This window comes from Sorghum bicolor, chromosome 9 (genome assembly GCF_000003195.3).
Source record: "Sorghum bicolor cultivar BTx623 chromosome 9, Sorghum_bicolor_NCBIv3, whole genome shotgun sequence".
NCBI lineage: Eukaryota > Viridiplantae > Streptophyta > Magnoliopsida > Poales > Poaceae > Sorghum > Sorghum bicolor.
The window spans coordinates 14,956,063-14,973,055 of NC_012878.2; the positions used below are offsets into that span (position 1 = coordinate 14,956,063).

Sequence of the window (16,993 nt, forward strand, 5' to 3'; positions counted from 1 at the left end):
TTCCCTGAGGACTACCCTGAGTCTCCCGGTTGTTAGGCTCGTGTGGTTCTGCCGTCGACCTCCTGTGGCAAGGTGGTCCTGCTACGTCGACGCTTAGTTTTCCCTTTATTTATGGAACAGTTTAGCTTATGTTTCCCCTTCGCACTTTGATAAACATTTGGTTTGTAATAATGGTACTTTTACTCTCATTTATGTAATTCGTTTGGACACTGTGTTTTGTACCATTGATGATGTCGGTCCATGTGTGTGAATTTGAGATCCTGGCGCACATGTGATTTGGCACCCGAATGCTCTCTTACATCCGGGTGTGACATCTACTATTTGAAATCTTCTCTAGGCAAATCTCACCTGCAAGATCAACGACTCAGAGCACATGTCCTATAGATTTAACGGCCCAGATTAGAAGTATGATCACAACCTTACACACCCCCTCAGCCTCCTTCCCCCTCAAGCTGCTCACGAACGCCCCTCACGCGACTAGGGTTTCACTGCTGGTGCAGATTCTCCAAGCCTTCCCTCTCCTCTCCCTCACGAGCTTCTCCTAGGTTGGCCATCGCAGGCCCTAGGTGCCCGCCCGCCAGTCACGTTGTTGCGAGGAGCTCAGGCCACTAGACCATGAGACGTCGGGGCACGAGCAGGCGAGGACAGAGCCCAGCCACGCCAATGCGATAGAGCTCGGGCCTGGTTACACCAGGCAAGGACGGCAAGGCTAGCGCCACTGCTAGGCGAGGATGCGGCAAGGCTAGTGCCGCTGCTAGGCGAGGCCGCGCGGAGCACCACCTGTTGGCCCTCCTCCGCACGATAATGCCGCCATCTGCTGCAGTGGAAGCTGCTCTTGCCGCTTTTGATGACAGAATATGAGTCAATCAGTCATACATGCTCTTATGCTATTTGCTGCACTTTCTTTTAGATTGAATTTGATATACTTGAGCTCCTTGGCTGTAGAAATTGGATCCTCCTGTTCAGACGACCTGATGGAACGACTGTGTACAAGAACATGGCTCTTAGGAAACTCATGTGAAACTTTTGAAGCTTATATTTGTATTCTTTTGAACCAAATTATGTGTTTCTTATGATTTTTGCTATTTTTGTGTGACAAACTTTGGTAGAAATTTTGACTGACGGAAAGGTTATGTTGAAATCAGGAAGTCTGTTTTGATGACAGAATATGAGTCAATCAGTCATACATGCTCTTATGCCATTTGCTGCACTTTCTTTTAGATTGAATTTGATATACTTGAGCTCCTTGGCTGTAGAAATTGTGATGGAACAACTGTGTACAAGAACATGGCTCTTAGGAAACTCATGTGAAACTTTTGAAGCTTATATTTGTATTCTTTTGAACCAAATTATGTGTTTCTTACGATTTTTGCTATTTTTGTGTGACAAACTTTGGTAGAAATTTTGACTGACGGAAAGGTTATGTCGAAATCAGGAAGTCTGTTTTGATGACAGAATATGAGTCAATCAGTCATACATGCTCTTATGCCATTTGCTGCACTTTCTTTTAGATTGAATTTGATATACTTGAGCTCCTTGGCTGTAGAAATTGGATCCTCCTGTTCAGACGACCTGATGGAACAGACTGTGTACAAGAACATGGCTCTTAGGAAACTCATGTGAAACTTTTGAAGCTTATATTTGTATTCTTTTGAACCAAATTATGTATTTCTTATGATTTTTGCTATTTTTGTGTGACAAACTTTGGTAGAAATTTTGACTGACGGAAAGGTTATGTCGAAATCAGGAAGTCTGTTTTGGCCTTAGATTGCAGACTTGCAGGAATAGCATGCCAAAATAGAATCCATAACAAATATATGGTTCCATTGGTTCTATATTTTGATCATAAGAAACCAGATATGCAACTGAGATGGGATAAATTATGTTCTGCAAAAATTGTACTAAATAAGCATTTGCCAACTTATTACATAAGTAATTCTGCAAATGGGTTATCACACAAGTTGTTACTGAAACATCTAAGGTAAAGTTGAAGCCTGTGTCTTTGGATAAAACATTCATAATGGATAAAACACTCATAACAGAGTACTCTGTTCTAATTTTGGGATATAAATTAGTGAACCTTTTCAAACACATGTGTTTCTCTATTCAAGAAATTGGAATTTAGAACCATAGATAGCTTGGAGAATTTATAGTTTTCTATATTTTCAGATTAGTGAAGCAGAAAGGCTTAGCATTAATGAGAGAGAGTCTTCAGGCATGCCTTTCATTGCTTCCCTGCCTTTCCTAGATTGGTCCGCTTGGGGTGTAGTTGATTTCTTTATGGACATAAAATTAATCTAATCTGTCAGTTTTCTATTCATCCATTTTGCTTCTAATTTCTTGACCTGGTGGCTATAGTTAATTAATTGCTGCTTTCGGAGAAAGAAAATGCTTGGATGGATGAAGCCTGATTGGAGAAACTGGAGTTCCAATAAAAGGTACGGGAGAAATTAATTTGTTAGAAACTGCGAGACGTAATATTACATGTGGGAGATATAACATTGCAGATTTAGTTTGTTAGAAACTGCGAGCACTATGCAAAGATGTATTTAAATAAAATGTATTTAACTTTGTTTTTTTAACCATTCCTGTGTGAAAAGCATTTTGAAACTTCCTTGGAGCCTACAAACTTAGGAACGACCAATTAATTCTAAGGGAGGGTCTAAACTATAAGAAGCACTTTGCATTTTCAATGTACCTTGATACAATTTGGGTAAAATATTGTGAGTCTAATAATTCATTTATGTTTATGTTACTCAAAATTTAAAATTCCGGAGAACTAAGAAAGCAAGGGAAAATTATATATGATTCTAATTAAATGAATGTTTATGTAGACTTTTATGTAAGTTCTATCGAGCCACAATTTTTATTTTCATGTGCACAATCTTTTTTCATAGAGATTAATCAGACATAGATATCTTTGGTAGCATTTTTTTTGAAAAGAAATCATTGTGATCTCAGCTTCTTAATTTCTTAATCTGACATAGTGTTGTTTTCCCTCTCTTTTTTTGACTAATTCTTTTATCTGAAACATGCAGATACAACCTTCAAGCGGCATCTCCAGGTGAGTTCTTCCTCCGCTCTGTGCGACACATTGTTTGCTTATGTGCCCGTCATTTCTTTAGATTATGAAAATTGCTATGAGCTAATCATCTGTGAGTAGTATTCACTTAGATGAGAAATTTTTTGTTTTCTTGTCTGCAGTCAGTCAAATGGGATAACAAGCAGAGGTTAGTCTGTTGGAGGATGATGTAAAACTGTTGATCCGCAAACCAGGGTCACATAGTAACAGTATGTTCTCTGCCTGCAATTGACTCATGTTCACTTTTTCCTTTTAACTCTGTGTAAGATGAGAATGTTTTCTGTAGTATATTACAGCTTGCATTCCTATAATTTTAAGAGATGTAATATTCTTCCAAACGGGAAGGCCTTCAATATTTAGAGGTCAGAGTTAAGACTATGTCTATGATAGTTTGCTAAGTATTTATTTGTTCAACTACTTTATGTAATATTCTTCCAAACTAGAAGGCTTTCAGTATTGCGATGCAGGGATTTTTTGGTTTATTCAAAAAACTGAGTTAGGGATATCTCGTGGTTGCAAGAACCTGCAAAGGGTATGTCTTATCACTTATAAATTGATATTGATATTATTCGTTATAAGTTTTGTTTTCTGCTAACAATATGAGAACAACAAGGCAAGATAAATAGATGTTCACAAACTAAGTTAGGCAAGATAAATATGTCATGTTTGTGGTGTTGACTGCGATGCAGGGAATTTTTGGTTCATTCAAAAACTGAGTTAGGGATATCTCGCACGGTGAAATCCAGGTTAGTCAATTCGATTAGGTTATGCCTTGTAGGGAATTTGAGACTCTTCAGGGTGTTGGTTGATGACGCCTGTGCTGCTCGGAGATTTGAAGATGTAACTGCATACAGTGTTTAGGGAAATGTGGGAATCGCTGGGAGATTTGAATTAAGATGCAACTACAGTGTTTAGAAAACTGGAGATTTGAAGATGAAATTGCACAGTTGACGTTTATATTTATCACATCAAAATGTAAATTATATTCCAATTGTTTATTCATTTAGTTTCCCTCCTAGACCAAGTAACATGTTCATGTTTCCACGATGCTAAGGTCAAAAGACTTCGTTTTCTACTTGACATTAAAATAATAATTTGTATTAAATTTAACGTTATGTTTTCTGCTAATGCCAAAAGGCTTGTCGTTTTATTCTCTGTATTAATTTGATATCTAAATGGAGCTAAGACAAACCGGTTACTTGCTATGCGGATTTTTCCGAGTTGATTAACTTGGTTTTTTCATGCTACTTCTTCTACTATTAATTAGTGCAATGTTGCCAATTTAAAAGTTTACTGCCTTATCGTTTATTTTTTATAACAAGGAGGGTATTTTCCTTAATATAATTTTTAGTAATAATTAATCCTTGTATGTAAGTATGTTTTGGTTGTTTTTATATACATCCCTAAAATGAAGCCGTAGCGTTAACACGGACACTATACTAGTATAATTTAATACAACACGTCTTAGCGGTGCACTAGGGGTCAGAAGAATTATACATAGACGTTCAAACTTATCTAAAAAAAATATTAATATTTATGGTACACAATTATTTTTAATATTATTAAAAAACTTAGTTTTTATAAATTTATTTAGAGATACAAATATTGTACATATTTTTTTACAAATGAAATTAAATTCGTGATACCTGACGATAATTATTTTTATTTAGAAACTAAGGGGAGTATCAGGCTGCGTTTTTTTTGACAAACAAACCAATTATATTAGCAGCAAAACGCTGCAATTAGTCTAACAGACTGAAAGTTTACATCAGAAAGTGCCTCTATCAGAGAGCACTGCTCAGTATGCGAGTCATGGGAGCATGTTGAAATACAGAAGTCGATAGGTCTGGAGCTAAGAAAGCAAGTCTAGCTAGTGCATCTGCTATAGAATTCATTGTTCTATTGATATGAAGAATCTTGCCCTGACGTCTATGAGCAACACTTTTGAATAATTGGGCGAAGGGCTTCATCCTCCAATCCGGAGGGTTAGTGTGGTCCACTGCATTAAGAAAATGCACAAGGATCTGAGAGTCTGAGAGGAATATGGTGTTATCGAAGTTGAGTCGGTCGTTGATGAGTGCAGCAAGCGCAAGCGCAGCTGCCTCGGCCATGACAACAGAATAGACTCCATAGACTTTCGCTTTGATGTGGATAATCTGCACCGGTTGAACCTGTGGGTTGACAAAGAGAATTCCAAGTCATGCTGTTCTAGACATGTGAATGTGAGTCGAGTTGCCAGGAGTTAAAGAAGCATCAGTGTAGCAGGCTGCGTTAATGCATCCGTGAAACATTGAGGCCCACGAAGGCAGGCCAGCAAGAGGCTCTGTGCCAGATTTGTTGCTGATGTTGGCCGCCGTGTACTCACTGTTCCTGCATCAAAAAGTTGCATACTATTCAATTGAAAAAATAGTTGCATACCTTTGATTTTCAGTTCGTACTTGCAATTATATGATAACTTAAAAAGACCACGGCGGACGTGGACTCAATTATTATTAAGAATGGGGTTGGTGCTTCACCCATGATTATTCTCTAATTTAATTTAATGAACTAAATAAAAAATAAAAAAAAAAATATTAAGTTAGACTAAAGAAAAACCATAGATATCATTTAAAGTACCACCATCAACCTTAATTATTATGGTACCGACCGGCAACGTCTAGTTCTGATCAGGCCTTGTTTAATTTCACCCAGAATCTAAAAACTTTTTAAGATTCTCCATTATATCGAATTTTGTGGCACATGCATAGAACATTAAATATAGATAAAAAGATAACTAATTGCATAGTTTGTCTGTAATTTGCGAGACAAATCTTTTAAGCTTAGTTAGTCCATGAATGAATAATAATTATCAAATACAAACGAAAGTGGTATAATATCCAAATCCAAAAAAATTTAGATCCTGTTTAGTTTCACGAGTTAAAGTTACCACACGTCACATCGAATGTTTAAACACATACATGGAGTACTAAATATAGACTATTTACGAAACTAAAAACACAGCTAGAGAGTAATTTGCGAGACGAATCTTTTGAGCCTAATTAGTCTATGATTGGACACGGATTATTAAATAAAACAAAAATATTATAGTACATATTAAAATTAATAACCCCAACCAAATACTCTTTAAACAAGGCCTCAGTGCACAGCAGATAGCCAGCCTTTGAAGTTTGTGACGCAGGTGGTGTAGTCTTCCGAGCACACGGATACTACATGAGGCATTGCAGTGTGTGTTTGGTTGGCCTCTAAACCTATCTAAACCTAGCTTTTTGCTTGAATGGGCCAAATTTAGAGTGTTTGGTTGTCTAGGCAGCCCCTGGAGTCAGGCTCCATCTGACCTGCTGTACAGCCAGGGCTAGGTCCAAGTAGAAACACTAGGTTAGTGTTTCTTCTGGAGCTGACTCCGATTGGCTCTGTGATTCATTCCCGTCACCTCCTGGTCTTCACTCCCATTCTCTTTCGCTACTAATCCTTTTCACCGGTGGTGACTAGTCAGCTGTGGTGGTGTTCGATAAAATATGTAAGAGTCGGTAATCTTACCAGAAGAGAGAAGAGGTAATTCTATACAAAACATGATAGACAACCAAACACACCCAATGTCAGCCAGGCTAGTGTAATGTACACAACCAAACAACTATAAATTGACCTAATTAGAACATGCTTAAGCTAGGCTGACTTAATTTTGCTAGCCAGACTTGTATAGAAAATGAACCAATTTAGGCACCGAGCCAAGGACGACCCTGGTCGTGGTTCCAACCAAGCCACCGACGACGACGGTGACGACCTTGACTTGAGGCAGATGCGACCATGGCCACATGACAACATGAGAGCTTTGCTGTCACTGTATTCCGCTCACCGTCCCTGCTTGATCTCACTGACGTGTCTTCATCACATTCACTCTCTTTGTGATGAACTGACGATCGAGTCCAGGGGGTTCCCACTCGCGCGCATGCAGGCTCGTGACTCTGATGAGACCACGACGAGAGTATATGCATCTGTTCATTCTACAGGCCTGGCCAAGGCCAACCATGTGGCGCAGCTTAGCTCAGGGGCGGAATTCAGCTCCGGTGGCTGTGTGAGCTGGTCGACGTACGGTGTGGCCCAACGTAGCGAGGCTGTCCTTTCATTTTAATTTCACCGGCAACGGCAAGCTCTCATCCACCAACACATTCTCAGGCAAACCAGGCAGCCACTTGCCAGGACCGCGTTCAGTCACGCGCTGTTTGCCGAACACCTATGTCAAGGTTTGGCATGTCTCTTTCCTTCTATCCAGACATGTCATCTGAGAGACAGGAAAAAAAACCAATGAAGTAATTATTTATCATCATATAAAACCGCACTCAATCAATCCTTAAAAATCCATAACATATTATCTTCAATTGTCTGTCTCCACACCACTTTACACAGGTTAGTGGTCAATTCATTTGAATATTCAAGCGCATATGAAACATCATCTCTTAGCTGTAAAGTGGCAGGGGAGACCCACCTCAGTTTTAAGCTTGTACAGTATACTCTTTTCTCTTGAATGAACTGTCCAAGAAACGTCACTCTCCATATGGACTTTTCTTGAGCTCTAGTAGTAGCAAAGGTTGACTTGAACTGTCTGATAGAGACTGCCGTATAGTTCACCATCACAGCGCATAAAGGAAACTTAAAACAATTTGATCTCCATAGCACTCTAATTTTGACCAGGAATGATGTTTCGCTCAGTCTCAGGATGGATATAAGTAGTTGTGCATTCATCGACCAAAACCCATCTCTGCAGCGATGCCTCGGTTTCTTGCAACTCTCCTTTCTACTGCTTCCATCCTCTCTTTCATTGCTCTACTCCCAAGAGTTGCATCCCGTGACACTCTATCACTGGGTTCCTCTCTCAGAGTTGAATCCTACGAAACCAGCATCTTACAATCATCAGATGGGACCTTCTCCTCTGGCTTCTACCAAGTCTATACTGATGCCTTCACATTCTCGATATGGTACTCAAAGGCAGCCAACAAGACCATTGTCTGGAGTGCAAACCCTGACCATCCTGTCCATGCCAGGAGGTCGGCTATAACCTTGCACAAGGATGGCAACATGGTACTGACGGATTATGATGGCGCAGTCATGTGGCAAGCTGATGGCAACTTCACGGATGTTCAGCGTGCTCGGCTCTTGAACACTGGGAATCTCATCATTGAGGACTCAAGAGGTAACACTGTCTGGCAAAGTTTTGATTCACCAACAGACACTTTCCTGCCAACACAGCTCATCACTGCTACAACCAAATTAGTCCCTACAACTCAATCGCATAGTCCTGGTAACTATATCTTCCGTTTCAGTGACCTTTCAGTACTATCGCTTATATATGATGTGCCTGAAGTTTCAGACATATACTGGCCAGACCCTGATCAAAATCTCTACCAGGATGGTCGAAACCAGTATAACAGTACAAGGTTAGGAGTCCTTAGTCATAGTGGGGTCCTTGCATCGAGCGACTTTGCTGATGGTCAACCACTTGTGGCCTCTGATGCAGGACCAGACATTAAGAGAAGGCTAACTCTTGACCCTGATGGTAATCTCCGCCTGTATAGCCTGAATAGTTCAGATGGGTCATGGTCAGTTTCAATGGCAGCAATGTCCCAACCTTGCAATATTCATGGTTTATGTGGTCCTAATGGAATCTGCCATTACTCACCTAAACCTACATGTTCATGCCCACCAGGTTATGAGATGAGAAACCCAGGTAACTGGACTGAAGGTTGTATGGCTATTGTCAACATAACCTGTGATCACTATGACAACAAATCTATGAAATTTGTGAAACTTCCAAATACGGATTTTTGGGGGTCAGATCAGCAACATCGTTTGTCAGTTTCTCTTCAAACTTGCAAGAATATTTGCATCAGTGACTGCACCTGTAAAGGCTTTCAATATCAGGAAGGTACAGGATCATGCTATCCAAAAGCTTATCTTTTCAGCGGAAGAACCTACCCAACATCTGATGTACGAACAATATATCTCAAGCTTCCAACAAGGGTTAATGTTTTAAATGTCCCTATTCCACGGTCCAATGTGTTTGATTCTGTGCCCCATCACCTTGACTGTGATCAGATGAACAAAAACATCAGTGAACCATTTCCAAATGTGCATAAGACCAGTAGAGGAGAATCAAAATGGTTTTACTTCTATGGGTTCATAGCTGCATTTTTTGTTGTTGAAGTTTCCTTCATTTCATTTGCATGGTTCTTTGTTTTGAGAAGAGAACTTAAGCCATCAGAATTATGGGCAGCTGAGGAAGGTTACAAAGTAATGACTAGTAATTTTAGAAGATATAGTTACAGAGAACTTGTGAAGGCGACCAGAAAATTTAAAGTTGAGCTAGGAAGGGGAGCATCAGGCACTGTGTACAAAGGCCTCCTAGAAGATGATAGGCAAGTGGCTGTGAAGAAGTTGGAAAATGTAAAGGAAGGCAAGGAAGTGTTTCAAGCTGAGCTAAGTGTAATTGGGAGGATCAACCACATGAACCTTGTGAGGATATGGGGCTTTTGTTCAGAAGGATCTCATAGGTTGTTGGTCTCTGAATATGTTGAGAATGGATCACTGGCTAACATTTTGTTCAATGAAAAAAGTAATATCTTATTGGACTGGAAGGGAAGGTTCAATATTGCGTTAGGTGTTGCAAAAGGGTTAGCCTATCTTCACCATGAATGCTTAGAGTGGGTCATCCATTGTGATGTTAAACCTGAGAACATACTGTTAGACCAAACTTTTGAGCCCAAGATCACTGACTTTGGGTTGGCAAAGTTACTAAACAGAGGAGGTTCCACCCAGAATGTATCCCATGTAAGAGGAACACTAGGTTACATTGCACCTGAGTGGGTTTCCAGTCTCCCCATCACAGCAAAAGTTGATGTATACAGTTATGGGGTTGTGCTTCTTGAGCTAGTGACAGGCACTAGAGTTTTGGAGTTGGTGGAAGGTCCAGATGAGGTGCATAATATGCTTAGAAAGCTTGTCAGGATGCTTTCTGCTAAACTGGAAGGGGAGGAACAATCGTGGATTGATGGGTTTGTGGATTCAAAATTGAATCGTCCAGTCAACTATGTGCAAGCAAGAACACTAATCAAATTGGCAGTTTCCTGCTTGGAGGAAGACAGAAGCAAAAGACCAACAATGGAATATGCAGTCCAGACCCTCCTGTCAGCTGATGACTGAATGGTCAAACAAAACATATGCTAGAACAACTTCATTGAGTTGACAAATTACTTCTAGATGGAAAAAAGAAGCAAAAGACCAACACTCCAGGCCCTCCTATCAGTTGATATGGCTGGTAAGAAGTACAGTTTTGGGTGTTGACACTGATGTAAATTATCTGTAAACAGTATGCATTTGAATTTGTCACTATATGATATAAGTTGTAGCATGTAATTGAACTTGTACAGTTAGATGTAATCATCTTCAAGTTACCTGAAGTGGAACTAAACCACTTGGACCTAGGTGTGCTTCCTTCTCTGAAATTCTGAATACGTCTTGTGTGGTCTGACGATTGTGAAAAAAACATGGAATCAGTAAATATGGATAATAATGTCCTACCAACTAAGAAGAGTAGAAGACAAGGACGAATTAGTGACCTTCTCCTCATATTGCTGCTCCAACAAGGATGAATTAGGATCTTCTCCTGCCTCCTCTTATTGCTGCTGCTGCGACGGCGTCATCAACCGCCTGACGTGCCTAGCGCAAGGGTAAGGGTCTGACGGTGTTCGCAGCCGGCAAAGCGCGGCGGCGGTCACCCAGCGCCCTCCGTTCCCAGATACGGCACCCCAAGCAGGTGGACCGTTGAGCCGGAGCCGTGAGATCTAGGTCATGGCGCTGGCACCGCAACCCGCTGCCGCCGCCGCCATGTGCCCATGTCACAGTCGCCGCTCAACATCTCCAGAGATAAAAAGACTGGGCGCCCGCCGCGCCGGGAACAGCCTCGTTCCCTCCGTCGAGCCGCAGTGGTGGGTGCAGTGGCCTGAATGGAACGCAGTGTCCACGACGCCGGCGTGTGCGGGTAACGGCCTTCATCGAGGAGAACCATGGTCCACGAGTGGCTGACAATGTTGGACCGGACTATCGGTGTACGAGAGTGTTCTCCGTGCACCTAGAGCAAGTTACTCCCTCCATCCCAAATTGTAAGTCGTTTGACTTTTTTTACCCCAAGTTTGACCACTCGTCTTATTCAAAAAATTTGTGCAAATATAGTCAAATTTAAGTCATTCTTAAAGAACTTTTATTAATAAACCAATACACAACAAAAAAAGTGATATTTTGTATAAAACTTTGAATAAAACGAATGGTCAAACTTGATATTAAAAAAGTCAAACGACTTACAATTTGGGATGGATTGAGTACTTTTTTATCCAGAGAAAAAAATGATATGTGCTGAAATTTGGAGTACCAAAATATTAGCCAAACTGACAAAATCAATAAAAAACGGAAACAGGAAACAAACATTGAGATAAACAACAGGAATACCTTCCCATATTATATCTCCTACTAAAAAACTGATCCCTCCATTTTAAATTAGAAGTTTTTCAATTTTTTCTAGATATATTGTTTTTGTTACACACTTAGATATATAGAAAAAATTATGCATCTAGAAAAGTTAGAACAACAATGGCAAGCCCATTCTCCAATTGTCCAAGAAAGAGCTTTGTAAGGAAAGAGGACCAAGAAAGGAATGACCAAAGGTGGAAGAAAATCATTTTTCATGAGACTATTTGTGTGCTATATGGCTCATGTAAATTATATGTAAATGTTTGAATATACCAGTTCTTGATTTAAATATTTACTTTCTAAAATATTGTTTAGAGAGTCAATTAAGTAAAAATTGTTTTCTGTGGTACGTATTCTCCAACATCTTTTCTATATTTTACGCATTTTATAGAGCCGAACTCGCTTTACAACTTTAGTTAGTGAGAAATTTCGAATAGACAATGTCTATACTTAAACATGTTTTTTATTAAATTAAAATCTCTATTTTTAGGAAGGATAAAAAAAAGTTTGTCGAAGTTGCTCTAATCTTTTAGGCCTTGTTTGGTTCATCCCAAAATTCAAAAACTTTCCAAGATTCTCCGTTATATCGAATCTTGCGGCATGTATATGAAATATTAAATATAGATAAAAAAATTATTACACAGTTTACCTATAATTTATAAGACAAATCTTTTAATTCTAATTAGTATATAGTTAGATAATAATTGTCAAATATAAATAAAAGTGCTTTAAAATCTAAAAAAATAGTTAGGTTCTAAACAAGGCCCTAATCTCGATCGATTGTCCGTGTAGCGGCGACTCACCGAAGACGCGGAGGCGCGCGCACGCCCTGACCCGCGTCACCCGCCCCTCGGCTCGGCTCCTGTCACTTTCGAGCGAGCGCGCGTGTGTGTACCTGCTCTCCTCGGCTCCCCCACCAAGAACCCCCGAGATTCGCTCGCCCGGCCGGCCGCCATGACCAGATCGGCGCCGGGGCTGCCGCCGCAGTACTACGCGGCCGCGGGCTCCGGCCACCGCTCCTCCTCCTCGCCCGCGGCGTCCTGCGTCGTGGCGGTCCTCTTCCTCCTCCTGGCCGCCGGCGGCGCGGCGGCGGCGCTGTTCGTGCTCTTCCGCCCGCGCGCGCCGGACATCGCCGTGACGGCCGTGCAGCTGCCCGCCTTCGCCGTGGCCAACGGCACCGTGGCCTTCACCTTCCAGCAGCTGGCCTCCGTGCGCAACCCCAACCGGTCCCCGCTCGCGCACTACGACAGCTCCCTCCACGTCGCCTACGCCGGCGGCGAGGTCGGCTCCATGTACATCCCGGCTGGCCAGATCGACGGCGGCCGCACGCAGTACATGGCCACCAGCTTCACCGTCCCCGCATTCGCCGTCACGGTCACGGCCACCTCCGCCGCCGCCGCCGGGCAGCCGACCACCATCTCCGTCCCCGCGTCCGGCCCGTCCCCGCACGTCACTGCGGCTCTAGTGCAGGGGCCGGTGATGGAGGTGGACTCGCTGCTGCGGGTCAAGGGCAAGGTCACCGTTCTCAAGGTGTTCACCCACCACGTCGAGGCCGCCAAGGTGTGCCGCATTGGCGTCTCGCCGGCCGACGGCCGCGTGCTCGGCTTCCGGTGCTGACCGTCGGCCGAGCTCACTAATGCTGGCCGCCGCCCGGCCAAGATCTGACAATCTCATCACTCCTTCAGCCTGTCGGTAGGCCTTGCTCTCCACATCAAAGTAGCCTCTTGATGAATTCGGTTCAGACTTAAGTCCAGTCATCAGTGAAATTGTAAGATAAGGTTGTTCGATTTGTAAATTAGATTAATCTCTACAGTTCTCAAGATTTTTTGTACTTCTTTGTGCTTGTCTGGTTTTCTAGATTATGCGGCCGACGTGTTTTTGTTGTTGTAGATTATTGCTCCATTACGGTATAGACTGTCAGGTGCTCATAGTCAGAGTCCAGACCAAACAAAGATTTGGTTCTTGAGATGGTGGTTCTTGTTCCAGTGGGAATATTGGTTGCTTATGTCAACCAAACATAATGACGGGAACTTAATAATATCAGTTTGCAATGCATTCCGTTTTCATTCTTGCAAAATTCAAGTTGAGATTACCATCATTTGTAGCAGATTCTTTGGGGGTCATTAAGTCGAGCATATTCTGAGCTATACATCATAATTGGGCAAGTACCAGCCAATCCATCTGGGCAGCTGTAGTAACTGTTTAGTGTTTGGTGAGTATAGTTTTTTTTTTAAATTGCGTTTGGTCAGTGTAGTTGTTAGATTACCATCATGGGTAGCAGATCAGGACGGCAGTGGTTAGCCACTGGTTACTCACTGTGAATCATGTGCTGCCAACGTTTCAGGGTTTTCCGGCCGTCAGGTTTGGACCTCGTTTCTCCACAAAATACTGGTAGGTTGGATTTTGATTAAAAAAATTTACAAAAAAATCATAAAATAAAAATTATTCTTAAAAGAAATTAGAAATTCTTTTTTGTGAAGAACAACTTAAATATAACCTATAAAAACTTATTTCACTTAAAAAGAATTAACTAAAAATTGCTATGTATGAAAATGAGAAACGTTTCTAGTGATTCTTTAAGTGACATTTCTAGTTTCCAATGGGTCCAAAATTACACGGTGCTGATTTGTTATGAGAGAAAAATAGTGTTGAATGACTGACAGATTCAGTAGATAAGTTCAAGCGAACATAGTATTGTGAGTTGGTGACTGCTCTTAACAATGTAATTAGTGCAGTAGCACGAATAATCTAACTTAATTGGTTGATGGAACGAGATAGTCCTATATTTTTTAAATAATGAGCGACCAAATAACAACATTAGCAAAAATGTATTGTCAACGTAAACTCCAAAAATGAAGAGCCTGACAATAAAGCTTGATCAGTGACGATCACACACGCGCACATGTGCTCCAACTTTGTATTTGTAGTGACAAATTATTGCTGGGGTCCCGTGGACCAAATCTACCCACCACGTGAAACGAACTAAGCAAGAGTTGGAGCCAGCCGAGCTATGCTATGTACATGTACCGGTAACAAATGTAGTCAAACGTTTTTCTCCTAATTTAGATCAACTATGTCACAAGAAGGTTGAATGGGTTGGCTAAGTGTTATGTCAAAGAGGATATCTTAGATACTATTGTTCTCACAGCCATCCTAAATGATTTTGTAACATAAATCCCTGAATAAGTATCTTATCATGTGTCAACTACATAGATCGTCTTGTTATGTTTCTACTCCACTTATAGGTCATTCTTTAGATTGTTCCTCTACAACAGAAGTGTAACATATAAATATCTCCTCCATATGGCCAACACCAACATACAACTTAATTGATTTATTTATACCTAAAATATGATTATTAAAATAGTTTTTAATACAAGAATTCTAGCGGGGAGAAAAATGTATGCAACTCGATCAACTATCCTAGCTCTACTATCTATTCTATCTAATCCCACAATGATCCACGTCATTAGCTCCGAAGAAAACTGAACAATAGTGTTGGAGTTGTTCCAAATTAACTTCAAAATATTGGCCGGGCTTCTGACGGGTTTCATGGAGACTTGATTCTCTTGTAAGCCGCTATAGGCGTGTAACCCAAAACTCTTGAGATAGTGAGATTGTTGCCGGCTAGTGCCCGTGTGAAAGCCCTAGTTTGGTTTTGGATAATTGATAAAACCTATGTGTACTAACCTTTGTCATGAGTAAAATATATAGATAGGTTGGTACACACCAAGTGATGGAGCTAGATGATGGTCATGGTGATGGAGGTGGCCAAAAGATGATATTCAAGTGCTCCAACTTTGAAAAGAAGAAAGAGAAAAACAAAATGGGCTCAAGGCAAAGGTATTTTTAATAGGACCATTTTGTTTTGCCACTCAAGACACCTAGTGGGTGTGAGTGGATTTAGAATAGATAACCGTACTATAAAGAGGGGAAATCTTTAATTGCAATGGTTATCTAGTGCCACTGAATATGCTTCTCATTTGCATTTAGTGCATGCGCATGGACTGCAGGGTTGCAGCTCTTTGCCACTTGCTCATTTATTTTCATGGGACCCAGTGCTGAAAAAATGCAGAGGGTCACTCAGTGCATGTGCTGCCCGTTGAGGCAAACGACACTGTTGTTTTGCCCGTTGGAGAGCAGGCTGGCCAAGGAAATATAGGTCGAGCGCTCTCCTTCTTTGCTCTCTCTCTGTCTCACGAATACAGAACGCTTCACTTCTTTCTTTCCAGAGAACAGAGAACTCGAGCTCCCCTCTCCCATCTCTCCCAAGTGCTAATCCTACGAGAGATTTTTGAGAAGCCTGCGTGATTGATCCAGTGAGCTTGTGAGCATCTCCTTCCTCTCCTCCCCCTCTCATAGCTTGGTGCTCATCTGAGAGAGGATTGAGGAAAACCCTAGGTGCATTTGAAACTGCATTTTCTTGTGGCACTAGGTGATTATTGTGATTGTGGATTTCTTATTACTCTTGGTGATTGCCGTCACCTAGACGGTTGTGGATTTATTGATTGGTGAGGGGATTTGGTGATTGTGTCCGCCCCCAATCAAGGTGATATTTGTGAGGGGTTCTTGGGCTTATTCCCCGGCGGAGTGCCAAAAGCCACTTTAGTGGATTGCTCGTGTCATTGAGCTACCTCACTTGTGGGTAGGTTCTTGCGGTGCCCATTTGTTGGACTAGGTTTGTGAAACACCTATTAGCCGCCGAACCACCAAGTGTTGGTCGACACAACGGGGACTAGCGTGCCGGCAAGCACGTGAACCTCGGGAGAAAAATATTGGTGTCAATATTATGATTGGTATTCTCCCGTTGAATATATTGATATACATTGTGATTGGTTCATCCTCTACACGTCGGTATAATTATCACTCATCTCTTTACTTTCTTGTAAACTAGTTGTAACTAGTAGTACCTAGTTTTAGCTAGTTGTAACTAGTTGTAGAGAGTAGTGACTTAGCCGTTGCTTATGCTTAGTGATCATAGTAACTAGAATTATTGAATAGGTGGCTTGCAACTTTTGTAGAGCTAGAGAAAATTTGCTTTACGCCTTTTGTTATACTAATCCTTTGCTCTAGTGTCTTGTAGAATTTTTAAATAGGCTATTCACCCCACCTCTAGCCATATTAGGACCTTTCAAGTGGTATCAGAGCCGTGGTCACCGTTTAATCAAGGCTTAACAACCTTCGGTGTCAAAAGATGGCTCAAATTGTGTTCAACCATGTGGGGGGCAAACCACCGTTCTTTGATGGTACATGCTATGATTATTGGAAGAGAAAAATGAAGATGTATTTGGGTTCAATCAATGATCAAGTGTGGGATGTGACCGAGAGTGATTTTGTGATTCTTGATCCCACCAATCTCACCAACCAAGATAAAGCAAACAAGCAATGCAACAC

At 41.4% G+C, this 16,993-nt stretch overlaps 2 protein-coding genes and 2 long non-coding RNA genes across 10 annotated transcripts; 3 read left to right on the top strand and 1 right to left on the bottom strand.

Annotated features, from left to right (window-relative positions):
* On the top strand, window positions 436–4,084 carry LOC110430133. 7 transcript variants are annotated; one of them, XR_002447383.1, is made up of 5 exons: window positions 436–2,438; window positions 3,039–3,064; window positions 3,205–3,444; window positions 3,550–3,614; window positions 3,772–4,084. It is a non-coding gene; the product is annotated as an uncharacterized LOC110430133 (long non-coding RNA). The 7 variants fall into 7 exon arrangements; XR_002447385.1 differs by having other exon boundaries at window positions 3,205–3,291; window positions 3,369–3,444; window positions 3,550–4,084; XR_002447380.1 differs by having other exon boundaries at window positions 3,205–3,614.
* Window positions 4,795–11,244, bottom strand: LOC110430311. Its single transcript, XR_002447652.1, has 3 exons — window positions 10,693–11,244; window positions 10,529–10,600; window positions 4,795–5,452 (listed from the first exon to the last, which is right to left on the bottom strand). It is a non-coding gene; the product is annotated as an uncharacterized LOC110430311 (long non-coding RNA).
* Window positions 7,399–10,513, top strand: LOC8066648 (putative receptor protein kinase ZmPK1). Its single transcript, XM_002439448.2, has one exon. It carries the CDS (start codon window positions 7,847–7,849, stop codon window positions 10,274–10,276), a length of 2,430 nt encoding a protein of 809 aa, XP_002439493.1. The 5' UTR covers window positions 7,399–7,846; the 3' UTR covers window positions 10,277–10,513.
* On the top strand, window positions 12,399–13,676 carry LOC8058289. The gene has a single exon (XM_002439449.2). The coding sequence runs from the start codon at window positions 12,554–12,556 to the stop codon at window positions 13,214–13,216; it is 663 nt and encodes a 220-aa protein (XP_002439494.1). The 5' UTR covers window positions 12,399–12,553; the 3' UTR covers window positions 13,217–13,676.

What these genes read in the sequence shown, in the direction of transcription:
- LOC8058289 (XM_002439449.2), top strand. Translation starts at nt 12,554, where the DNA reads ATGACCAGATCGGCGCCGGGGCTGCCGCCGCAGTACTACGCGGCCGCG.
- LOC8066648 (XM_002439448.2), top strand. Translation starts at nt 7,847, where the DNA reads ATGCCTCGGTTTCTTGCAACTCTCCTTTCTACTGCTTCCATCCTCTCT.